The sequence below is a fragment of the Ambystoma mexicanum genome, chromosome 3p (assembly GCF_040938575.1).
Source record: "Ambystoma mexicanum isolate Mex_15411 chromosome 3p, UKY_AmexF1_1, whole genome shotgun sequence".
NCBI lineage: Eukaryota > Metazoa > Chordata > Amphibia > Caudata > Ambystomatidae > Ambystoma > Ambystoma mexicanum.
Genome location: NC_090925.1, coordinates 589,715,983 through 589,742,756, shown reverse-complemented (window position 1 = coordinate 589,742,756; position 26,774 = coordinate 589,715,983). Strand labels below are relative to the sequence as shown.

Genomic DNA, 26,774 nt, shown 5'->3' with positions numbered 1-26,774 from the left:
TTATAAATGCCATGTCATATTACAGTTGAGGATAAGGGTAAATGCCCTAATTTGAGAAACCATGGAACACTTAAAAGGGCACAGCCCGGAGGTGGAAGAGTCCCCTAAAAGAAATGAAGGAACTGGTACAGGAAATTACCACACAACTATTTGATATTAAGCTGCTGAAGTTAACAAAGCCCGTCCGGGAGAAGGGAGTAATTCTACAGGACTTTTTGTGTTGTTTTGCTTAGTGGTAGGGTCAAGAAAGACCATTGACAAGCACCATAGTTAGTTTTGTGTTAGGTAGGGAAACCCACAAAATAAGGATAGAAAGGCCTTTTCCTTATCATTTGAATAAAGAAACACATTTGAAATGCTACTACTTGGTCTGCCTCCTTCTCTTGACCCACCACACCACATGTATATTCTTCACAAGCTCCTCAACACCTTTTCAGAATTGGATTATATTCTTACCCCAAATATTGAGACTTCTCTATCAGATCCCTCAAACATATGCTATATGAGTACCCATACATATAAATTCTGGGCCAAAGAAGGGTTAAACATAAAAACATTCTCACCATTCTGGAAGGCAATTTCCTAAAAATAAAACTTCTAAAAATCAGCACATATTGTGCATATCTAAAGAATCAGCAAATTACTGGGGTTGCTTATATGAACAGCAGACCAGCCCATTACTGAAAACTGGAAGTCTGCTTTGGAACTTTCAAAGGATACTTGGGTATCATGCGTAAGCTTTCTTAGAATATCAATCTACTCAATCACAGCTCCCAGATCAACTCTGCTCTCCTCAGTGATATGAGGCAACCTAGGCGCTCCTAACTACATGTCCCCCGCAGCTTCTCATACATTTTAATTGGAGCACACTCCATAATATTTTACTTTGTACTTTCTTCAAACCCATCCACCATGGAGAACAAAGCAAAAGAGGCAATACCAAAATACCTGCACTGACCAAGCCTTTCTAAGCTAAAATGGGTAACATCACCCGCTTGTTCATTAGTCCTGCTTTACTTTGCCATTGCGTTAGGAACCTCTGTTTGCGAGTACACTGTGCAAGCAGATGGCACTACTCTCCTTTGTCCCTCCCTAACCCCACTTTACCCTCATCACTGTATGCCATTGTGATATTTGCTGCATTCTTCACCTTTCATGAAATGTAATACTAATTGTTCACCAAGGGAAAAAGGGACAAGATCAATTTTTCACTACTAAGAAAAAGGAAGTACCTAAAGTACATCAAATGATGCCTGAATGAGCTTCGTCATTAAAAAAAACGGTCTTCCGCATTGTGCGCTTATCCCAAGTTCTTTACACAGGACATTGTTTAATAAAACATTATACAATATCAGTACTCATTTTATTAACTTTGAAAACTTGGATTGACTGCATCGGAAATCGTATCAGTGACGATGCAGAAGCAATACAGACACCACGGGTGAAGGCTCAACACACTGAACTATCATTCACACATCCTTTCTCTAGCAGAGGGTAGGCAGACATCTTCAAGGCATCTTCAAGGCAAACTACTGGTGATCTGGTGCCACATGGAAAGGTCACTATTTCAGTTTGCATTGCAGCATCCAAAATAAATCAACCAAGAAATGATAACTGGCACCTTTGATCAAGTGGCACATGTCCACTCTAATAGTCCATTCATTTCCAAAAAGATCTCTCAAATGAGATGCTGGATCCCTTGAAAGTGTTGGACTTGTTTCAATACCTTTCAAACCGAATTCTTAATGAGGCGAAGTCCTCTGTCATTTTCTTTGGAAGAAGCATTTAAGTGCAAAGTGTGGTGGTGGTATTGTGGTTGTAGCTTGAAGACAGTGTTACTTCAACATCAGCCAAATCGGTGTGGGAGCAGTATGCTATATGCTGCAAATATAAAATAGGCAATCGCAAACACAAAAACTGTTTATTCAAGTGTTTTGTCATCTCTCAAACAGAAGGAAGAACGTTATTGTCCATTAAGTACTTGTAACACAAAAAACTCTGCTATAAACTATGAAATTCAATAAATACCTGTGAAGAAATGTCAGATTCATAGATAAATGCAATATTTTCAAATCCAACCCCGACAAAATATACCATTGTTTTTAAATATCTACACATTAAAATTGAAATAAAATGTGAATGTTTGGCAGTTTATGCAGCGTTTTTAAGGCGCATTCCATCGGTTTGAAGGTTACATCCGACTGAGTTTTGGTCCTTTATGATCCTATAAGGCAGTGCTCAACGGCAGCTGAAAACGTTAGAGCAGGTGTACAATGTAAATCCGGTCTCCCTTTCCATAACAATATACAAAGTGTCTCGTCTGTTAAAGAGGAGACAACTGAAGGAAATGAAGAATAGCGAAGGAAGGGGAAAACAATCTAGTATGTGGGGCACATTCATAAATATTCCAAGCGTACAATGTATAAAATGTACCTTTATGCAATTTTAGTGTCATGTCGGAATAATATACACATTAAAATTGCATATCTTTTCTGCAGTGGAACATGTATATCAAAGGCAAGTTTAATGTAACCCATTCTAAACTAATGAGCAAAAAAACATTGAGTGGTCACTAGCGTTCTCAGTTTCTTGGACAGCCAAGCTCTTCTGAGGAGTCCTGCGGAGTGCAACTGCATGCTAGCTTCTCAGAGCCAAATTGTCACCTTCCATTGTTTTCTGAATAGGAATAGGCTTATTGCTTTGCTCTCTGGCAGAAGAGTGTTGTCAAGACATCCTATCCTGAATGAAGTAATCCATTTGTTTCCATGGAAGAACTCATGACGCAGAGCTGCTATCTTGGCCTTCAGGTCTTTCCACTGGTCCAGGATTAGCCCCTGTGGCACCCTCTTGGGTTTCTGAAACAACACCAATAGTTCAAGTGTTAGGAAAGTTTAGAACAAAGGAACAGAAATCTAAAACAGTATTTATTGCAACCGTTTTCCACAATTACAGAGTTCATTGGTTAACAAAGTGGGTTCAAAGTTTGACATTGTAACTTCGTGGGTACTTTGGAATGCACTACGGAACTACAGAGAAAATGGCTTATGAGAATTATGAAATGCGAATACAATTGGGTAGTTACTGGCAAACAATGGGCACAGGAAAATAGTCACAGGGAACCATATCTGGAAGTTCCACACGTATTAGAGCCGTAACGGCGAAAAACCAAGCTGAGATCCATTTCCATTATAGTGAGTGGTCTTGTAAACAATGGTTTCGGCCAAGCTTCATCTTAGAGAGGCACACTGTTGTCAATTCACCACACTGTTGTGAATAACCAGCGCATCATGCTGTAAGCTTTGTTACTGCAGCAGGCATTTTGTAAGGGACAGTGGAACGAACTAAATTGAGGAGAGATTAGTGAGTGATTTTTGAAAGTATCTTTTGTTTTACTGCTGCTTGCTACTTTTTCACCAAAGTGCTGCATGACACGACGCTTATTTTAATGTTTTATTGTGTTGCTTTCAGTCCTTTATTCCTATAACTCTAGCCATACCTTTTAAGAAAGCAGCAGCCGGTGGTGCATGCAGAGTCGGGAAGGAGAAGCTGCTGCATCGGATAATCCAGCTTGTTTCCCCCTGAGCAAAATTTGGGCACGTCGGGACCCTCCAGAAAAGCCAAATGGACAGTATATATTGTGTGCCGTCACCTGCTCCCATCACAGTCTCTGGGCTCCCTCATCCCACTCCTACCCAGTCGCTGGTCTCTCCCCACCCCATCACACATCCTGGGGTCTCCCCATTCTGCTCCCACCACTATCTCATGGTTCCTGCCCATTGTGCTCCTGGGTTCCCCCCCATCCCGTTCCGAACACAGTCTGAGGGCCAGTGGCGGCTGGTGATTTTTTTTAAGTGGAGGGGCATAACTATTTCCCCCAAAAATGCCATACCGACCAAGCATAGTGAGGGAGCCCGAACCAATAAAGGAGGGTTCAGGGGTGGGGGGAGGGGGGTTCCCCCTGTGAATTTTTTTTAACTAATGGTTTAAAATGTTGCATTGTAGAGCATACTTTCAACAAAAAAATGGGTAAATGGCCAAACAGTTTGCGATTGGTGCTGGGGGACCCAGGGGGCAGGCATTGATATTGATATTTTATTTCTATCGCGCTCGTACACAAGTGTTTCAGAGTGCGACAAGGCAAGGGAGGGGAACAGAGGAGAATAAAATGGCGATCTTACTAGGCCTAGTGACATTGACAATGCGCAAGTGCATGGGAGAGGGGAAAAGTGCATGGAAGGGGGAGAAGTGGAAAGTGCAAAGCATAGGAGAAACAGATAAATAACAATAAATAAATAATAAAGGCACCAAACAGTGGTAGTGCAGCCAGCAATTTGCAAGTGCTACGTTTAAGGCAGCAGACAGGGTAAGCCTGATAAGTGCAGGAAGAAAAAAGTGGGGGGTCTGTATGGGTACAGATACAGGCCCCAGTGCAAGGGGTGGCCCAGAGACAGTGTGGGAGGGTTGCAGGGTGAGCAGGTACCTGGTCCCGGAGGACAGAGGGTGGCCAGGTGCACAATGCCAAGAGAGAACAGATCAGCAGGGGAGAGGGTGAGCAAAGGCAGAAGAAAAGAGGAAGGTCTTGAGGTGCTTCCGGAACCGGAGATGGTTCTCCTCAAGTTTTAGAGTGACAGGGCGGCTGTTCCAGAAGCAGGCCTCAGCTGAAGACCGAGATCTACCCCCAGCTCGTTTCTTTGAAAAACGACTGACCCTGAGGGAGTTGGAGGTAGAGGAGCGAAGAGCTTGAGAGGTGAGGTATTTGCGGAGGGATAGCTGAAGGTATTTTAGACCCAGGCCCCAGAAAGCCTTGTGCACAATGCAGAGAGTTTTGAATGATAGATGTCCAGTAAAAAGATACCATCCCTGTCCCCTGGGCCCCACTGGTCCTAATACAATCAACATGATTATGTGTGTATGCAAAGCGCTGCACATTCATACAGCAATCACTCTATCATTCATATCAGCATCCATCACCATACTGTCATGATGCCTGCCCCCGGGAAACCAGACCAGGCCCAGCAGCCCCGGAAGCAGGCATCACGCCATTTGGAGCATGCCCAAAAGCCCCAGTTAGGGGCTGTTTGGGTGCAGTCCTGGCGCCTTTGTGCCAGGCTCATAAGAACAAAGTCAGTCCTGGCGCCATAGGCGCCAGGCTCATTTATGAGAACTTACCTAAAGCAGATCATGCTGCTTACTCACCTGATGCAGACCATGCTGCATGAAGACCTAAGCCAAATGAGGCTGAGGAGGGACTATTTTAATGGAGGGACTATTTTCTTACCTGGGTGGGGCAGTGGAAGAATACTTACCTGGGACTTCTTCCAAAGCTATTTAAGCCACGCCCGGACAGCCACACGTGCTTTGCGTTATTCTGCAGTAGCAGCGTAACGCTCACCGTGCCTGCAGCAGCTTCCAGTCTTCTGCCACGCCCGTCTACACTCCGCTCCTGAACCCTGCAAGGAAAACAGAAGGAAAAGTTACAGCAAGAGTTTATTCATACTCACCTGAATCCTGCATCTTCCCGACTTGGACCTGGAAGAAAGAATCCATTAGTCGCTCTTGCCACGCCTCCTGCAACGCCGCGCTGAACTCTCCTGTTGCCATTTTCAGCATTCCATCACGCTCATCTTCAGTCCGCGGCCGCTCTTCATCACCTATGGACATAAAAACAATAAGGTGAGCAACAGAGAGTTACCTAAGGCAACAAAGGCAAATATTAAGACTTACTTGAGATCACCGGGGATACTCAGCTAATCTCGGGTCAGCGCGACCTTTCCCGCATATCCGCCGCACCCCGGCCCCTATGGGGAAACATCCCGCTACAGACTTACCCGGTTGCGGTAAACGCTTCAATCCAGATTTTATAAACACTTACCTGTGCATCTCTGGTTGCCACGTGAACTCTTTCCAGATCCATAAGGGCAACCTAGGGGAATTGGACAGAGTGAATTCCAGACGTTTTGAACTCTTATAACTATTACCTCTACGGAGTCAACTCTGTCTGCAACTCGCCAACTTCCCACACCAGTGAGGCAACTGGTTATCTACGCGCCCCTGCACTTGAAGCAGGATGGAGAGTTCATCTTTCCAGATTATCAGGTGAGAATCTAAAGGAGTCCCAAAGTAATTCAAGGGGAGAAGGTGGGGTTAAGCTTAAACCTCACAGGTGGTTAATTCCCCTTTCTGCATTACAGAAGAGTATTCATACGAGCCACACAGACCAAGCTGGGTGGCCCGGTCCACTCCGTCATCTCGGCGCTCCGAGTATCACTGGAAGAAGTAACATCAGGCCGGTCCAGATGAACGCCCCTGTGGACACCAGGTGAGCGTAACACATACACTCACTCATAACAAAAGCATACACGCATCCATACACATGTTTAAATAAAAACAATGAACATAAACGTACCTTCTGCATTGGCCTGCGTGTGGGTGCTGAAACGGCCTGCTCCAGGCTGCTCTGTCCGTATGTGCGAGGAGGCGCAGGAGCTCCCCCTCGGACATATAGACATGCAGTGCCCCAGCCAGCATTTCCAATGAGCTATGCAATGCTGGCGAAGCAAAAACGCCCCAGCACTTGCATGGCTCAGTGAGCATGTGCGGCTGGGGAACTAAACTGAACTGTCAAAGGGAAACAGTGTTTCCCTTTGACAGTTCACCCAGCCCAGGAGCACTCCATTAGCTGGAAAAAGCAGCTGAGGGAGTGCTCACTGTTTCACTGGGCTGGCTCCTTAGCTCCTCCATAATGGGTGAGGGGCCACTGGGTGGGCACCCCCTCGCCATTATGGATGAGCCGCCAGGCTCGGACAGGCCTATAGGGCAATGCCTGTATCAAAAATGTAAAATGCTAGTGTGAGCCAGTCAAAATGGGCCACCATTTTGGCCAATGTGGACCAGTTTGATGAGTTACTTAACTATGCAGTTAGTAATTTTGACCATTGTTGCTGAATATATCACAATTTACTTACATTTTAACACAAAGCACCCCCTTGGGAACTATTGAAACAGTGGGCTTCATTACAACTATGGCGGTAAAACTGGCACGGCTGCCACCGGAGTTGCATCCAGGTCCGGCACCCGCGAATGGGAAATTACCAGGTCATGCCGAGTTAGGCGGACCTGATAATTGCCCTTTCGCGGGTGCCAGTACCGGTAGATCCCCATTCCCATTTGAGCCCCATAGGGCTCAATGGGAAAGGGGAGCTTGGATGCACGCCGGTGCATCCGACGAACTGTGCTAGCGGGTGCCGCACAGCCTGCCAGGTCAGACCTGGCGGGCTGTCAGGCACCCACGAGCACAATTCTTACTATGGCGGTACGGTAGCAACGGGACCGGTAGCTTACGCTACGTTGTTACCATACCATCATAGTTGTAATGAGGCCCAGTCTGTGACTAAAGGAATGAATATCCATTTACAACTGTGGGCCTCTTTTTCATTGTTGCCCGAGTTTCATGCTTTAGCCCGACCATGTGAGCCACCCCTACCCATTTATATTTCATGCAGAGCTCTCAGGGCCTCCCAGGGATGCACCCGTGGACCCCTAGGGGGTCACGCCCCACAGTTTGAATACCGCTGCCTTACAGTGACAGTAGTATCTAAGAATGATCTCGCACAACCACCTGCCAAAGAGTTCTGCAGTAGATATGGGGAATTGGGAAGCTAAAATGGGAGTACAAGAAACAGGCACCGCTGGCTGGGGAAAGGAAAAGCTGCGTGACCTGCTCATGAAAAACTCTAGTACCTGGAAGTGGAAAATATTGCCTTCATAACTGGTCGACCCCCCAGAATCTATCGATCCACACACCCATCTATAGCCATTATTCCTCTGTAGCGCGTACAGGAGAACTCACAACCACTTTCTGCCTGCGCAGTTTCTCATTTTACGTTCCCTCCCCCCATGTCCTTCCCTCACATTGCGCTGTGTGTCACACCTTTTACGAGTCCAGCAGCAACAAAACAAAAGGTGGTTGGGGTGCACTAAGAAAGATCTGTAGCAAGTCTCTTATTGTGCCACCTGCAGCAGCGCCACACAGCTCCCATCTCTCCCAACCCTCCTACGTTTGCACTGCACCTGCAGGAGAGCACACACACCATCAGAATAAGATAGCCTAGCCCTCGCAGGGGTATACTTATTTCTCTCACAGTTTACATTAATGCGAGGCCCCCGACTGTCCTACTGTTACTCTTCGGTAGCCACGCTTGAAGGGGGCCCTACCAAAGTGTTCTTCAGTAGATACTGAGACTTGGAAAACATGCCACAAAGCCTTATTTTCGTTTGTAGTTTTGGCGCATTTGGTGGCCCGAGTGCCACCTATGTGTCAAAGCATTGCTTACAGAAAAGAGGAAAAAAGGGTGTCGGAGGCAGGCTATCTATTAGCATCAAACAGAAAAATTACAGATTGTTATGTTCGGCCTCCCAGCTTCATTTAAACTAATGGGCACGTGCTTTACAACGATCCTGCCAAGCCAAAGGCCTGTTTGAAAGCATGTGCTTTCATCTCTTTTCCTGTTGTGGAGTGATCCTTTCTTTGCAGCACCACGGGTTTGTGTGTTCCCGCCCTGTTTGTCCTTGAGCTGATGCATTTGCTACGCTCCTCTTCCCCTTCTTACTCTTTCAAAACGATCACTCCAATAAAACAGGATTGTGTCCTCCACTCGCTCCAAAAGTTCTCTTAACACCTCTTCCTTCCCACAGTGGCGGGTCGAGGAGGAACGCCACACATGTGGGAGCTGAATCAACATGTGAATGCAGTCAGGAGTGTAGAAAAATAAGCGTTGGCAATAGTGTTGGCGTTTACTGCTGTTCTTTGCATATTGCATTTATAGGCATCAGGGTGCAAGGAGGAGAGTGAAAGTTTTAAACGATTACACGATAGGTGTGCAATGTAATGAGAAGGAGAATAAGAGTAATGGAGGAAGCCATTGATAAAGGGTGCCGATGATGAGCAACAGTAAATATGAGCGAGAAAGAGAAAAATTGAGTGTGAGAGGAAGGATGAAAGAAGAGGAAATAAGGAGATATCTTCAAGAGTGCCGTGCCAGAGAGAGAGAGCACAGGGTTTGTTGGGAGGGGTGGAGAGAGAGAGAGCATACGCGGGGGCAAGAACGACTGCGCACGCGGGGCAGGAGCGACAGCCTGCAGAGAGAGAGCGAGATAGAGGGGCAGCGTGCAAAGAGAGAGCGAGATAGAGCGGCAGCGTGCAAAGAGAGAGCGAGATAGAGCGGCAGCGTGCAAAGAGAGAGCGAGATAGAGCGACAGCGTGCAAAGAGAGAGCGAGATAGAGCGACAGCGTGCAATGGAGAGAGAGAGCGCGACAGCGTGCAGAGAGCGAGAGAGAGCGCGACAGCGTGCAGAGAGCGAGAGAGAGCGCGACAGCGTGCAGAGAGCGAGAGAGCGCGACAGCGTGCAGAGAGCGAGAGAGAGCGCGACAGCGTGCAGAGAGCGAGAGAGAGCGAGAGAGAGCGCGACAGCGTGCAGAGAGCGAGAGAGAGCGCGACAGCGTGCAGAGAGCGAGAGAGAGCGCGACAGCGTGCGAGCGAGAGAGAGCGAGAGAGCGCGACAGCGTGCAGAGAGCGAGAGAGAGCGACAGCGTGCAGAGAGCGAGAGAGAGCGACAGCGTGCAGAGAGCGAGAGAGAGCGACAGCGTGCAGAGAGCGAGAGAGAGCGACAGCGTGCAGAGAGCGAGAGAGAGCGACAGCGTGCAGAGAGCGAGAGAGCGCGACAGCGTGCAGAGAGCGAGAGAGCGCGACAGCGTGCAGAGAGCGAGAGAGAGCGACAGCGTGCAGAGAGCGAGAGAGAGCGACAGCGTGCAGAGAGCGAGAGAGAGCGACAGCGTGCAGAGAGCAAGAGAGAGCGACAGCCTGCAGAGAGCAAGAGAGAGCGACAGCCTGCAGAGAGAGAGCGAGATAGAGCGGCAGCGTGCAAAGAGAGAGCGAGATAGAGCGACAGCGTGCAAAGAGAGAGCGAGAGAGAGCGCGACAGCGTGCAGAGAGCGAGAGAGAGCGCGACAGCGTGCAGAGAGCGAGAGAGAGCGCGACAGCGTGCAGAGAGCGAGAGAGAGCGCGACAGCGTGCAGAGAGCGAGAGAGAGCGCGACAGCGTGCAGAGAGCGAGAGAGAGCGCGACAGCGTGCAGAGAGCGAGAGAGAGCGCGACAGCGTGCAGAGAGCGAGAGAGAGCGCGACAGCGTGCAGAGAGCGAGAGAGAGCGCGACAGCGTGCAGAGAGCGAGAGAGAGCGCGACAGCGTGCAGAGAGCGAGAGAGAGCGCGACAGCGTGCAGAGAGCGAGAGAGAGCGCGACAGCGTGCAGAGAGCGAGAGAGAGCGCGACAGCGTGCAGAGAGCGAGAGAGAGCGCGACTGCGTGCAGAGAGCGAGAGAGAGCGCGACTGCGTGCAGAGAGCGAGAGAGAGCGCGACAGCGTGCAGAGAGCGAGAGAGAGAGCGACAGCGTGCAGAGAGCGAGAGAGAGCGACAGCGTGCAGAGAGCGAGAGAGAGCGACAGCGTGCAGAGAGCGAGAGAGAGCGACAGCGTGCAGAGAGCGAGAGAGAGCGACAGCGTGCAGAGAGCGAGAGAGAGCGACAGCGTGCAGAGAGAAAGCGACAGCGTGCAGAGAGAGAAAGCGACAGCGTGCAGAGAGAGAAAGCGACAGCGTGCAGAGAGAGAAAGCGACAGCGTGCAGAGAGAGAAAGCGACAGCGTGCAGAGAGAGAAAGCGACAGCGTGCAGAGAGAGAAAGCGACAGCGTGCAGAGAGAGAAAGCGACAGCGTGCAGAGAGAGAAAGCGACAGCGTGCAGAGAGAAAGCAACAGCGTGCAGAGAGAAAGCGACAGCGTGCAGAGAGAAAGCGACAGCGTGCAGAGAGAAAGCGACAGCGTGCAGAGAGAGCATTCGACAGAGAGCATTCGACAGCGTGCAGAGAGCATTCGACAGCGTGCAGAGAGAGCATTCGACAGCATGCAGAGAGAGCATTCGACAGCGTGCAGAGAGCATTCGACAGCGTGCAGAGAGCATTCGACAGCGTGCAGAGAGCATTCGACAGCGTGCAGAGAGCATTCGACAGCGTGCAGAGAGAGCATTCGACAGCGTGCAGAGAGAGCATTCGACAGCGTGCAGAGAGCATTCGACAGCGTGCAGAGAGAGCATTCGACAGCGTGCAGAGAGAGCATTTGACAGCGTGCAGAGAGAGCATTCGACAGCGTGTAGAGAGCATTCGACAGCGTGTAGAGAGCATTCGACAGCGTGCAGAGAGAGCATTCGACAGCGCGCAGAGAGAGCATTCGGAGCATTTGACAGCGTGCAGAGAGAAAGCGACAGCGCGCAAAGAGAAAGTGACAGTGCGCAGAGAGAAAGCGACAGCGCGCAGAGAGAAAGCGACAGCGCGCAGAGAGAAAGCGACAGCGCGACAGTGTGCAGAGAGAAAGCGAGAGCGCGACAGTGTGCAGAGAGAAAGCGAGAGCGCGACAGTGTGCAGAGAGAAAGCGAGAGCGCGACAGTGTGCAGAGAGAAAGCGAGAGCGCGACAATGTGCAGAGAGAAAGCGAGAGCGCGACCGCATGCAGAGACCTAGCGACCGTGTGCAGAGAGCAAGCGACCACATGCAGAGAGACAGCGCGACCGCATGCAGAGAGACAGCACCACTGCATGCAGAGAGACAGCACCACCGCATGCAGAGAGACAGCGTGCCGAGAGACAGCGCAACAGCGTGCCGAGACAGCGCAACAGCGTGCCGAGAGACAGCGCAACAGCGTGCCGAGAGACAGCGCAACAGCGTGCCGAGAGACAGCGCAACAGCGTGCTGAGAGACAGCGCAACAGCGTGCCGAGAGAGAGAGTATCAGCATGCAGAGAGCATGCAAGTGGTCACAAAGATGAAGATGTCCAAGGGAAGTGTATGCGTTGCAGAAAAACTCATTCTTCACCTATCAGTTTTGTCAGCATTGTACTTCCAGAAACTGGTGAAAATGGAATATGTGTAGCTGACATTTACTTTATCTACTTCTAGGTGCTATACAGGAGAACACTTCCAAGCCGTTTATTCTAACTGTGACTGTCACACAGAGGGTTGGTGGACACTAGGCTTGATTAGCAGTGAAATAGGTAACTGATTTATTAAGCTGATGGTGGATTATAGGGTATACAAATGTACCATTCTAGTTTAGTGATGTTTTCAAGGGCAACAAGGCAGGAAATGCGTGGAGTACTTACAAGGTCAACAACAAGAAAACATTTTGATTATATAACCACAGCAGCTTCACCTGAGCCCATATATATATATATATATATATGATTGTCTCTTCACCATCCAATGAAGTTTGCTTTTTGTTATATATCTTTTCAAAGTTGATTGGTGCGATAAGGCGTTATAAAAATGTAATCACTCACCCATTCACTATATATATATATATATATATATATATATATATATATATATATATATATATATATATATATATATATATATATATATATATATATATATATATGCAAGGAATACGCATAAATACACTATGCACTGTGGTCATCTATGGGTGCAACGGGTACATGCAGTGCGATTGTCTCATTGGTATACAGCCATCATCTTTGGGGACATGCATGAGCTAACCCTTACATGCTGCCTGTGCCATTGAGTCAGGTGTTCTGTGGCAGGTTATATTTACATGCACTTGGTGTTAATGGACTTGCAGCAGTGGATGATGGACTATGTGTATGGAATTGTGTGGAACACTCATGCTCAACAAGTACTGCCATGTTATCACTTGTCCTTTGATTATGGTGTTTTCATGTGCCCAGGGTTTGCTCTGCAATGTGCGCCATGTGCCTTGTAGCCAACTTTGTACATGCACCACCACTGGGTTTGATTGGCACAGGGATGTATCCATTACGTCAGGATGAGGCTCCCGTTAAGTCTGCCTGTTCACAGCCAATGTTCCTTTGTATTGGGTTGTGGCTGTCTCAGTGGCTGGTGTGCCGTTAGCTACATGGCACAATATTTTTAATTGCATGCATGTAAATGGGCATTCAGGGGCCACTCTCTCAGGGATATTTATGGTTGTGAATTTTCCAGATCTACAGTGGTTTTGTGGATGGGTATTGTATTCTTCTCACTTAGCATTCCTGTGCGGTGCCCTGGGTGAGAAGCAGCACTACAACACAGACAAGGTGCATTGTGAATGTTGTGGTCCCATATGTTATGGTGATTTCACAAGTGTGTGCCCATCACCTTCAGGTGTGGTGGCTGTGTGCAGGTGTCCTTGTGTGACAAATATACATGAAACTGGTGCTGTGATGGTGCTGGACGTGTCTCCTGGTGGCATGCAACGATTCCTGTGGGTCTGCCCCCCCTACATTTGGCATACTTTGGCATGCATTTCAGGCAGGGTTTGTACTCCCTCACTATCCAGGTCTGTTGGGCTCGGTGCCTCTCCATGTAGGCTGGCAGTGTGCTGTTGCGCAACAACATGGATACGTGGGTGGATTCTGGGCAGCGAGCGCAGCAGTGGCTGATAGTCAGGTCTGGGATAAAGGTCACCTGCACATAGAGAGAATGGAAATGCTTCCGATTCCTGTAGGCTGCCTCATATTCCCGGGGTGCTACCAGTACAACATGTGTGCAGTCTATGGCTGCAATAACTTCGGGACTTGGGCAATGGCATAGAACTTTGTCGGGGTGGTGGGCAATGCTATGTGTTCATTCACATGGCGCAGCAGTTTATCCAGCACCTGCCCAGCACGGCACTGAATGTGGACTGGGCCATACCATGCATCATGGCAACTGTGTGCTGGAAGCTGCAAGTTCCAAGGTATTGTAGGACTGACACAAGCTTCACGAGTGGGGGCACAGCGGTGCTGATGGCAATTCGGCTAGCTGTGTCACCTTAGATTGTGTCCAGCAACTGGGTGATGGTTTCCCTGTCCACGGATACCAACTGAACATCAGTCAGGGCCCAAGGTGTTGGCCTGACCCTGGGGATGGCTGGCTGCCTTGCTGGGCCTGGTCTCACCCCCCCCATACTCCTCCTCGGCTCCCTGTGCCCTGGGCTGGTTGTCAGGCCTCTGTAGCTCCTGGCATAGCATGTAGAAGTCCACATAAAAGCTCCTGGCTCCAAATGGCAACATGGTGTTGAGAAGAGTGTGTGTGGGGCATGGGTGGGTCTTTTGTAGGCCTCTTCTGTGCATTGTTTCCACCTGGGGCTTTGTTACTCTCACATGTGTTCTTTTATCTCCAGTATTTGGCCGGGGGTATTATCAGCGGTTTTAGCTAGGAGCGCTGAGGCTGTACTTGTGATAGGTCTGTAATAGCGTGTTTGGTTGTTGGCGCTATTACAGCCGGAGCCATTACAGCTGGCTGCAATAGCGCCCGACTAAAATTGCGCCGGCTGGATTGCAGTTGGGATCCGGCAGAATGGTGTTGGCGGAACGATATTGATGGCGCTAATACCATTAACGCCGGATTTAAGGGCTACCACCAAACTCGTGATGAGACCCTATTCTCAATGACATGCTCCTAAATGGAGCAGATATGTTTGCAAGTATATGAAAACCACTGCAGTCCCTCCCATCCTCATTGAATTGCTGTGATTTATACAAAGTTGTATTGACTTATGCTTAAAACTAGTAACCAGACAACATAAAACAATGTTACAAACTAGAATTAATTTCATTTTCTATTTTTATGTAATTGTATGAATAATGGGTACTAACCTAGAATCATCTCCACCGAAGCATCTATTTCTGCCGTGTAGCACAGAGGCAATAAAATGTAGAGCGAACGGAAACAGCTTCTACACCCCCAAGAGCAGGTTCTTCAAGATTGGAATATTCACATTAGTATGGACTCGGGTGAATATGAATGGTCTGCAAGATTTGAGTATATGATTATTCTAATTCTGAAGAATGTGATATTTGGACGGTACATGCTTTTTTCCCAGTCACTGTACATTAAATTGCCTCAGCGTGCAGTCCAGCTTTAGCTTGATGTCCAGCATGTTTACCAGCGCTCTCTATATGCATAGATATGGGAAGAGACTCGCAGGTAGGAAATGTGATTTACCCAGGAACCCATAGTGTTGAAATGAGGCAGAAAGCCAGGACTAGAAGACATTTCTCCAGGTTCTAAAGTGAGCAATTTTAACACTAGGCTTTCACAATTCCTCCCTTCCTTTATCTGAAGCGTGTGTGGTCTCGTGAGTAGTTCTCTTGGAGTTCACCATCTGTTTTGGTTGGCATACATTCTGATATCTTAGTTCACATATTAGACATGAGAGGCAGGCTCAAGGCCTGCTTCATTGATTCAGTCATGGATGTCCAGTGCTTAAATGAAGCTCAACCCCTCCAAGACTGAAATCCTGTTTCACCAACAACGCAGAACACCCTGACATCCAGACCTGGCTCTCTGCTATGCACGTCGGGGGCAGTAGACCACAGCTAGCCCCCTGCATCAAATCCCTTGGGTTCGACATTGTCAGGACACCTCTCCTTCAAACAGCACTTAGCAACGACACAAAACCCTTGGTACTAACTTTCTCTCCTGTGGAAAATCAAACCCTTAAGCCCAGAAAACCGCTTCAGATCTGCTGTCCAAGCCTTATTCCTCTCCTACCGGGCTGGTGGCAATGCTGTTTTGGAAGGCCTTCGGGCGACTACCCTTGCACCCCTGAGATGCATCCTACATGCTACAGCATGACTCGAAGAACTCTGCAAATTCTACCACATCACCCTGACCCTCATCAAACTGCACTGGCTTCCGCTTCAAGCCTGTGCCATTTTCAAATCCTGCTGCATCATCTACAAGGCTGTTGCCCTGAAGTCCCTAAGATACCTCGCTGAGAAACTCAGCATCTCTGGAGGCCTATGATATACCAGAAGGACATGTGCAGGCTTAAACTCTGCCGGTGCAGGAAGGAAAGAACCAGCAGACAGGTCTTCCTCAGTCTACGCCCCCAGACTCTGGAACTTCCTCCTTGTCAAGATCAGACTCGACCCCTCACTTCTACAGTTTAGTAAGGAGCTCAAGATCCTCCTCTTCAAGGAATGCCCCTCCCACCCCTAAAATCTAGGTTTACACACCATTCACTCCCCGCCCTACCTGAGAATAGGGGAATTTGATCCCCCACCGTTTCCACCCTGGTTGGTTGTAGATTCCTTGCTGACAAATTACCCACCTTCCTCCCTCCCCGGTTAGCTCCCCATTTCCTTGTTTCTCTGCTCCCATCACCATGTTCTTCTTCCTATTATTGTAAAATGCTTGGTTGCTTCTTGAAGCAAGGTCTGTGCTCAATACATTTCCTAATAATAATAATACAAAGTTATGATGGTGGATCTGTGAAAGCGTAGGTTATGCCTGCGTGTGGGAAGCGCGTGGCGCAGTGAATAAGAGACAGAGGTCTGCAAAGCACGTCTTCTTGATTCACGCATTAACTTTCAACTGCCCTGGCCCCGTCTTGCCCGTTCCATGATGCACTTCCCTTTCCCTGAATTCCCCCCCCCCCCAACCCCCCAGGTAACTATGGAGACATCAATGTGAATCTACCCCCTTTTTAAACAGGTATCAGGTCTTTCACAACAGGTGAATGTCTGATGGGGATGATCAATCCATTTCCTCAATCCAACGGTGCGGCCTGTTCCAAGCCCTTTGAGGACGGGCGACGGCAAGTTCTGGGAGGCTTCCACTGAACCCATTGTCGGGGAAACCCAGAGGGTCCGACTCATCAGTCTCTCCCTGATCGCCCTGATAGGAATCGTCAGAGGCATAGTCTATGGGGATGCCGACACGACCACTCAGTCTGCGGGAGCCCAGTTGAGGAATTCCTTTGAAATGCGAGGAGTTCCGAGTGACAGCCCCCCCTGAACCCTGCGCCATGATCATGGATCCCTTCTTCTGCGTGACGAGCAAGGGTTCCTCCTGAAAGACCAAAGTATGTTTGTGAGTGTGTGCTTGCCTGACGACATCACCTACTTCGATCTGGGGTGCTCGGGCTCCTCGCCGTTGATCGGCATACTCCTTCATGCGGTCCTTGGCTGCTTCATCTCGTTCCCTTATGTCTCTGTCACGGTCCTCAGGCAGACCACCTCAGCTGGCCTGTAGGATCCTCATTTGGATGTCTCTCCAGAACATGATCTCTGCCGGGGTTTTCCCAGTGGTGCTGTGGGGGGTGCCCCGGTAGTCTCGCATCAATTGGTTGAGTACTTGTTTGTATGGCTGCTCTGTAAGCTTGGCGATTTGGAGGGCCCTCTTGAGGTTGGCCATACATTTTCAATCATTCCATTTGCCTGTGGCCACAACGGTGTTACCTTCCGGTGATGGAATCCGAGGTAGTTTGCAAATTGCACAAATTGATGCCCATTGAATGGGGGCCCGTTGTCTGTCTTGAGCACTCGCGGGATGCCATATGCGGAGAATATGCGGTCAAGCGCTGGTATGACATGATGAGCAGCCGTCGAAGATATGAGCTGGGCTTCTGGGTATTGGGAATATTCATCCATCACCACCAGTACATAGCTCCCTCCTTCGATGGGCCCAAAGAAATCGGCAGCAACAGCTTCCCATATTCCCTGCGGAATATCGGACATGCTCAATGTTTCGGGGTGACGGTTGGGTGTGATGAGGCTGCATGTGGGGCATGATTTTAAGGCTTCCTCCACCATATAGTCGAAGCCAGGGAACCAGACCTTTTGTTGCAGCATATGTTTGGTTGATACCATCCCTCGGTGGTTCTCATGAGCGAGTTCAATGACTCTGTGGCTCGTAGCGATGACAGGATTACCAGCTTGCAGTCGTTTAGAAGCAAGTGCTCCTCGGATAGGGCCAGTTTGTCTTTGACTTGCGCCAGTCATTCGACCTCCCCTTGCACTTGGTCCCCTGCGGCATGTCCCTTCTCACGGGCTCTCCTCCACATGCCTGACTCGGGTACTTCACACACAATTTGGCAGGCCAGATTTTCAGTCTCTTGAGCTACCGTCCCAATGTCTTTCCCCTCTGGGGTGGTTTGCTGAATAAGGTACAGCAGATGCCGGTCCGCTACTGAGGGTTCAGGCGTACACCCCTTCCGAGGTCTTCTGGACCTAGAAGCCCGCTGGGTTTTCCCCTTTTCCTGGCCGATGCAATTTCAAAAAGGCATAGTCTTGCAGTCTTAGCCCCCAATGGGGTATTTGAGGGGGCATCTTTGCCTGGGGGTTCCCGTATAGGAACAGTAATGCCTGGTGATCAGTGCAGACTCGAAATGGCTTTCCATATAGGAAGAGGCAGAAATGTTCGCAGGCCCAGACCACGGCGAGAACTTTTTCTGCCTGGGAGTACGCCTGTTCTGTGGCTGAGAGGCCCCTGCGACGGCTTGTGTTCTTGATGGGTCTTTTGGGTCCACTTGAGCCAGGATGGCTCCCAGGCGAACGGGGCTGGTGTCTACAGTCAGTTCAGTTGGGCGACTGGGATCGTAGGAGGACATATTTTCGGCTTTGGCGACCCTTTCTCAAATGCTCTCGAAGGCCTTCTGGCATTAGTCCGTCTGCCGGAAGGTGGCCTCTTGTCTGGTTAAGAGTCTTAGTGGCTCGCTTACTGTTGCAAAGTCCCTAATGTAGCGCGTGCAGTAGCTGGCGAGCCCAAGAAATGATCTCAGTTCTGAGACATTTTCTGGTGGTGCGGTGTCATTCAGCGCAGCAACTTTGTCAGGATCTGGTTACATGCCTGCTTCTGAGAATATATGTCCAAAGAATCTCAGCGTGCTCTTCCGGAACTCGCACTTGTCCCGATTCAGCGTGAGATAGGCTGCCTCCAGCGCCTTGCACACTTTCACGAGTGCTTCGTCGTGCTTGTTAGTATCAGCACCAAAGACCAAAATGTCATCGCTGTAATTGAGGCAGTTTGGTATGTGCTTGATTACACTGTGCACCTCAGCCTGGAATATTTCCGCTGCTGAGGATACACCGAAGCTTAGCCTTTTATAGCAATGGAGGCCCAGATGCGTGACGAAGGTGGTAATGTTCCTGCTTTCTGGGCTCAATACAAGTTGGTGGTATCTTTCTGTAGATCTAGTTTTGAAAATACCTTGGCTCCATTTAGGAGGTGAATCAGGTCTGATATACGTGGGGCCAGGTGCCTCTCTCTCTGTATGACTTGATTGGGCCGCCTCATGTCCACACACAATCGGATTGCTTCCGATCCCTTTTTGGGCTCTGGCACTATGGGGGACACCCAGGTGGTGGGGCCGGTGGCTGGCTGGATGATGTCCAGTTCGAGTAGTTTATGTAGTTCGTCCTCCACTTTCTTTTGGATATTAACCGGGATCCCTCGATAGTGTTGGGGCACAGGACGTATGGAGTCGTCTGCATGCAGCTTTATTGTCCGATTCATTAACTTGCCAATGCCTCTGAATATGCGGGGGTAGAGATTGTTAATCATCTCCACCGGGTCGATGCATTTGTGTACCATGATGTTGTATAGGATTTGAATGAGTCCCATGTCTGCTGCTGCCTTGAAGCTCAGAACACACCCCACCCACTGTCTGTTTCTGTCGCCAGGATGTGGATGCGTATCCTTTTCTAGTGACCTTTGTACCGGCAGGTACCCTAAAATTGTCCTATGCACTTGAGGGGTGTTTTAGCCCCATATGCAGATGTTCACAGCAGCAGGCCATAGTTTAGGTGACGTGGGGAGTTCCTTGAAGACAGCTTCGTTGATGACATTAACCATAGCTCCGGTGTCAATGAGGAATTCCGTGGGCTGCTCGTTTAGATTAATGATCAGAGTGGGGCTATGTGCTGTAGCGGTGGGGTTGCCTAAGGCATAAACGTTGCCCTTTTTTTTCTGGTCGCTGCCTGACGAGCTAGGGTCAGAGTCAGATGGAGATTGCTCTACTAGGTAGCGCATGTGGCGTCTTGATGTTTGCTCGGGCCTTGCGCGCATCACATACCTCCTTCTGTCCCTTCTTTGCCTGTCTTCCCCGAATCTCTCTCTCGGGTTTCCGGTAGGGCTTGGTTTGTCGACCCTTGGGACGACGGGCTGGGATGGGTCCCTGGGGAAGGGACGACTTGTTCTGGGTCGGGATTATGTTTCCTTAGCCTGCTCCTTACCTCTATCACGGAACAGTCTGCAGACTGCTTTAAAGTGCCCTTCCTCTCCACATGTGCCATACCACTGCCCGATGGCTGGACAGGTCCCTTCATGAGGGTACTCAAACCCACACTTGTACCAGAAGAGTTCCTCTGATCTTCTCTCCTGCTGTAGTTTATGAACGCTCTCTCCCAGCGTGGGGCTGTTAAAACTCTCAACCTGTGAGTCAATGGCTCTCTCAGCCCTGGCTAGTCCAAGGATTTCATCTAGCGTTCGTTGCTTCTGCAGCAGCTTCCTTCGATCCGTCTGATTCACAACCCGCTATGATCTGGGATCTGAGCGCCTCCGTGTTGGAGTAGTTGGCAAAGTCGCAGTGTTTCATTTTTGTGCGGAGTCTCATGACGTAGGCGTCCATGGTTTCGCCTTTGCTCTGCTTGGTGCTGTGAAAGAGGCGTCTTTCGTAATCTACGTTGGTGTGTGGAGTGAAATATGCAGCCAGAGCATCTTTTAGATCCTGTAGGGAGTCGATAGAGTCAGAGGGCATCTTGTCTATGATGTTGCATGTAGCTGAGCCTACAGCCAGTTTTAACAGGCATTTTTTCCGGGCATCCTCTATGGGCCTTGTGGCCCCCATGTATAGTTCAAAGTCTCAAATCCATCTGGGACCCATGTTGCTCGTGTCTGTGACGTCGAACACCACTGGTATCTGTGCAGCTAGCATGTCAGGCAGCCTGTAGGGGACCTGGTCCACCACTTGGGGGCCCTGCCCCTGTTGATTTTGTCCTGGTGCCTGCGCACCCTGGTCATTGTCCTGACCCGACATCACATTAGGTTACTTTATGGGTGCTCTCGTCCTTCCTGTGTCCCCACCCAGAGATGGCCGCTTCCTCAGCGTTTGCCCTTTTATTCCTCAGTAAAATAAACCCTCTTGGAGCCTGAGATGGGCGCCTCTATTGGGCACGAGCACCATCCGTTGAGAGTTCTGTGTAGATAGAAGCCTTCCACATGGCGCGCTTCCTCAGTGCAGGGCCCTTGCCCTCTCACCTCACGTGGATGGCCTCAACACCTTACTGGGCGTTGGCAGTTTCGCTGTGTGTTTATTTCCCTTCTTTTTCTTGATTAATTTCACCTCCAAGGCCCGGGAGGAACTGATTCCTTTGTTCCACCGCCTCAGCCTGGAGTGCCTGTTTGCCCACGTGGGGACTTCCCCACCCACGTGGAGAAGAGAGAAAGTTCCGCTCGGCGCTCCTGCACCACCCGCGAGCGGACACCCGCTGCTCCGTTGCTTCCTCTGCAGCGTACATACACAGAGGCCGCCCGCCTTCGTCGCCAGTTTGAAAGCATAGGTTATGCCTGCATGTGGGAATCGAGTGGCGCAGTGAATAAGAGACGGAGACGGAGGTCTGCAAAGCCCGTCTTTATTCACGCATTAACTTTCAACTGCCCTGGCCCCACATCCCCCATCCTGTCACTTCCCGTTCCATGATGCACTTCCCTTTCCCTGAACTCCCGCCCCCCCCATGTAACTACGGAGACGTCAACGTAACAGGATCGCTAACTTGTAGTTCCACTTAAAATCTGTCTTTTCTGCTACGCAGGGGTATACAATGCTTGCATTTCCCCTGTTAAACCAGTTTGGAATGATTGTTTCGAGATCCTCCAGTCTTTTACAGAAAATGAATGCACCTCCAGTTTCTTATCTCGACAGTATTATTTGCAGTGCATGCAGTCCGTCGTGCACTGGTGTACACACGTTCCGATTTATGTTTGAAAAGATAAGATGCTAGCAGAACAACTTGACAAACTCTGCGGGACCGGTGGGATTTTGAGGAATGAATAGGCTTCCTTTCTGTACTCACTTTTTAAAACGGGTTTAAAATATGTTGATACATCTAGTTGCACATTTCATTTTGCATACAGCTCTGTCGTCACGTGCTACTACGCTGGCTGTGCAGCATGCATGTTCAAAACTTTTGAATTAACCCCAATTTGTACATTACCAGGTTTGCTTTGCTCGATACACCTCATCAATTATTCACAATAAATACCTTTTACCCTGACCTCAATGAACAAACCAGTCTGCACATTGGCACACTGACTTATCCAAGGAAAGACAGATTTGGCAGCTTTACTTCCGTTTAAATCTCTCATAAGACCAGCGCTGGTTCATAGAATTGTGCCAACGAAGGAGAAGAGACATTTTGTCACATTGTACCTTGGCAGTATGTTGCACATTTGCTATTTATTTAAAGTGGCCCCTGCTTGTAGTGTCCTATATGGCCCCCACATTTACTCGGCCCTTCAACTGTCCCAATACTCTCAGCAGAGACCATCTCGGCTCTAAAATCGATGGAGCCTAAAGGCTTTTTCCTAAAACCTGGAATCTAGATGAGATGAGCGAAGGACTCTGATGGGTGCAGAGGATCATTTTCTCATTAGCTTCAGAGGGGCTTTAAGTTGACCACCAATCTATGGCCGTAGCAATGAGACAATACTACCTTGCCATCTCAACTGCAGAACAACCTGGCAACAGCATTCTGCACTCGCTGTAGGCAACGTCTTTGGTATATGGACAGGACGAGATAAATGCTGCTAGCATAGTCAGTCGACCTCAATGTAACAAATTGTAGAATGACCAGAGCATTATCGGGAGGATCTGGTTTAATAACGGAAGGTAAAAGAAAGCCCTCTCTGTGCAGAAGAAAACGATTAACTAACTCTCTGTGGCTGCCTCTCTTTAGTCATTCAAAAGTTAGACATGTATAGAATGTTTTCACTTCAACATGAATGGTCTTCAATTCATCCATTCCTCCCTGGCAGATAGAGCCAATTCAAATCCACCCAACAATCAATTATAGATTACATTGCGCATCGTCTCATTATTTAGAATCAGATATATTTGAAAAGCAAAATATTTCACAAAGCAAAGTGATACTTGTTTAAGGATTGGAATTCACAATTATCTTATTTGGTGTATTGATTAGATATAAAAGGAAACTAGGAAGATTTCGTATTTTGACATCTGATTTTTTTGAGAATAATGAGAAGCTATAAGAAACTTAATCTATAATGTGAATCTGCCATGGAGTTAATTATGAAAACTAAAGTTGAAGTCCATTAATGTTAAACTTATATACATATATATCGTAGCAACAAGTATTTCCAGGCAGTCTAGAATGTCCACTAAATGCACAAATGGGAATACAAAAAATGCCCAAGCACTCAAGACCTGCCATGATTCCTGCCCCTCATGTCCCCAGCCCTCCAAGATGTCAGACTGGAGCCAGGCCACGATCACCTACATGGCCCTCAAGGGCCTCTCCATCCCTCCAAAGACCCACTTGGAGTCAGACTTGAGCTTGTGGCACCAGACTCACTCACTCACTCCCATAGGATAACATTGGGGATTGGACTTGTAGTGCATTGATGGGGACAAGATGGATGCCCCCACATATTTCGGTTCCCAGAACTGCATGTGCAGTCTAGTCTTTTGGGTGTGGTTCAGCCCAGAGACACCTGGGATACCCAGAGACTATTTAAGCCACGCCCAGGCTGAGAAACATGCTTTGTGTTTTCTGCACCTGCAGATTGACACTCGCCGTGTTCGGATCGGTCTGCAGTAGGTCTGCATCTTTCTTTTGCTCTCAGCTCCTGCAAGAAGAACAACAATGTTAGGAACAGCCTTACCTTGCGGCACTTCTGCCCATCATTCATCGCTCCTTCTGTTCTGCGGGCATCTTCGGCGGTGGCATTCCCATCCCGGCACGCTGCTTCCTAAGGAAAAGGGAAAAGAACAGAAAAAAGGCATTAGTAAGCATTCAGCAAATCTTTGCTTATTTTTAAAGACTGTACAAGCTTCAAACGCTTACCTGAATCCCAGCTGCTCTGGGAGAACTCTGTCTCCGGAACTTCTCATCCATCTGCAAGAGGGAAAAGACACTCCAGGTTAGCGTGGAAACATCTAGAGTCGCTGCATACCATGCTTACTCACCGCATTTCTTCTTCATAACCGGCATCCACGCTGAAAACATTGCGGCGCCTAAAAGACACAGAAAAAGAACTCAGTTCAATACAAATACAAAAGGGGCGCATTGCGTTCTCACTCCCCTTCAGCGCTACTCATCTCAGCAGCACGTCGCCATCCCCGGACGCCGGCCATCATCTAAGGAAGGAAAGGAACGAAGTTAGAGAACTGTTCAAAAGACTCATTATACTTACCTGTCGGACTCTTGCCAGTGAAGTAACTAGGCAGCAACGAGCCCGCATCAATCAACGCGCCCCTGCGCTGAAAGCAGGACGGAGAGCACACTTTCCAAGAAAACAAGGTGAGCTGTGGATCAAAGGGAAGGGTTGGACCCTGGGGAAGAAGGGGTCCAAGCACACAGAGACAATAGGGAGTTAAACTCTACCAATCCTGTGTTTCAGGCCCAGTCTCCAGTCGAGTAGACTCCAGGGAAGTGTTGGAGGTCGTAAGAGGTCAGAACAGGCCGAATGACGTCCCCGTGGATACCAGGTGAGCGTTACAAGACCGTGCTAAATTTGTAAAAATATCTTTATTTGAATAAAAAGTGCATCACACCAAATAGGTAAAAACAATGAGTTACCAATGTAGGCAGACCAGACGGCTTGCAAACTCACCCATCCGGGTGGAAAGCGCATTTATATATGCCTATGTTTGGATGAAGAGGGAGAACCACAGAAAGTTTGTTTTCTACTGTTAATTTTATTTCCTTGGTAGCGGCTCGAGGCATATTTACCATATGCTCTACTGAATATACATATATTTACAACTATATACATTGAGCCGTGAGAAGGGCTGTCAACACACAACTCTGTATTTGGAGGTGTATATAGTGCAAACCTAGCTTCAATGTGCATGTCATTGAGGGTAACATATGGGGTATGGGGCGGGCTATTCGTATTTGGCTTGGGATGTTCCAGTCATTTGTATTTCTATTTTATTGAATTCATATAGCCCTTGAATCCAAAGTGCTTTACATGAGAATAAGTAACATACAGCAATGCATCAGTCACGTAGGAGGGATGTGATGTAGAAACACAAGGAGCCTAGGTGGCATTTAGGCATTGACTGATGGGTAAGGGCTTGAGTTCCTCTTGTGTCTTGGCGTGTTCCAGATTGCGGCTGCGTCTGCCCAAAACTGTTCGACTGTGTGAATCTTTGGGTGTCCAAAGAAGAACAAGTTACTTTCTTACCTGGTAACGTTCTTTCGATGGGATGGTCCGACGACGTATTCCATATCTATGACGGGTAATGTCCACAGCTGTGCTGCTTCGGAAAATCTTTGGCGTCTGCGTCCTGCGTCGATGATGTTGATGCGCCGTCCCCGAGGACCTCCTCCGTTGACCGACGTCACCCGATGTGATAAGTAGGACGCACAACGCCCATAGCCTCAGTTATAGTTTTTTTCCCAGAACGTGTGCCACCAGTTTTCTGCCAGTCAGACACACAAGGCCTTGTGGAACGCAAGCTGCAATCGCAAAAGAAATTCTGCAGCGGGGAAGGCAGGGAGGGAGCGATATGGAATACGTCGGACCATCCCATCGAAAGTACGTTACCAGGTAAGAAAGTAACTTGTTCTTCGAGGGGATTGGGTCCTCCGACGTATTCCATATCTATGACAGACTCCCAAAGCAGTACCAAGCAAGGAGGGGGGAAAGAATTTAGAATACAAATTTAGCATGCCCAATCAAATTGCAGAATAGAGTACTGCCTTGCCAAAGGCCAGATCTTGCCCTCTGATGGAATCGAGGGAGTAGTGACGTACAAAAGTATGTACTGAAGCCCAGGTGGCTGCATCACAGATGTGACGAATAGGAACTCCCCTCTGCAGGGCAGTAGACGCAGCCACTTCCCTGGTAGAATGGGCCCGCAAGCCAGCCGGAGGATCCTTACCCGCCAAGTGGTAACACTCGGAAATAGCTAAAATAATCCAACGAGACAAAGTCCGTTTCGTCACAGCTTGTCCCAAACGCTTTCCAGTGTAACCACTGAAAAGTTGATCGTCCACTCTGACATGGGACATGCGTGAAATATAAAAGCTCAACGCTCTCCTAGGATCAAGCCTATGGAACCTCTCCTCTTCCTTACCAGGATGCGGAGGAGGATAGAACGCCGGAAGAACAACCTTCTGGCTCAAATGAAATTCCGAAACCACCTTCGGAAGAAAAGGACGAATTCTAAGGACAACCCTGTCCTTATGAAACACAGTAAAGGGTGGCTTAACTGAAAGTGCCAGCCTCAAAGGGCAAGAATGTTAAGGCTCAAACGGAGCACCCATAAGAAACTTAAGAACAAGGTTCAAATCCCAACCTGGCACCAGAAAAGGTGACGGAGGGAACACATTAGTGAGCCCTTTCAAAAACTGCGAAATTAAAGGAATCTTAAAATAGGAACACTTCAGATGAGCGCTTAAATATGGACAGCGCCGCCAGGTAACCTTTAATGGTCCCCACTTGCAAGCCCCTGTGGGCGAAAGAAAGCTAAAATAACAACCATGGGAATGTCACATTCAAAAGGATCCACATTCTGAACTCTGCACCAGTCACAGAACTTTCTCCAACGGCAACGGTACAGAGACTTTATTGCCGGCCGCCTGGCCGAGAGCAACACCTCCATCACGTCTTCAGGGAGGTCCCAATCCTTATACCTCAACCTTTCAGAAGCCAAGCGTGAAGATTGAGGGATCCGACCTCTGGATGGAGAACCTTACCCC

General features: G+C 48.7%; 1 protein-coding gene across 10 annotated transcripts in view; it reads right to left on the bottom strand.

Moving 5' to 3' along the window:
- Positions 1–1,905: 1,905 nt before the first annotated feature.
- PKIG (cAMP-dependent protein kinase inhibitor gamma) overlaps positions 1,906–26,774 on the bottom strand; it is a 1,186,538-nt gene continuing 1,161,669 nt past the window's right edge. For all 10 annotated transcript variants that reach the window (XM_069651336.1, XM_069651335.1, XM_069651337.1 and 7 more), the window contains one exon: positions 1,906–2,855. In XM_069651336.1, the coding sequence (XP_069507437.1) occupies positions 2,776–2,855 (80 nt within the window). In that variant the 3' untranslated portion in view covers positions 1,906–2,775. The remainder of the gene's footprint in view (positions 2,856–26,774) is intronic.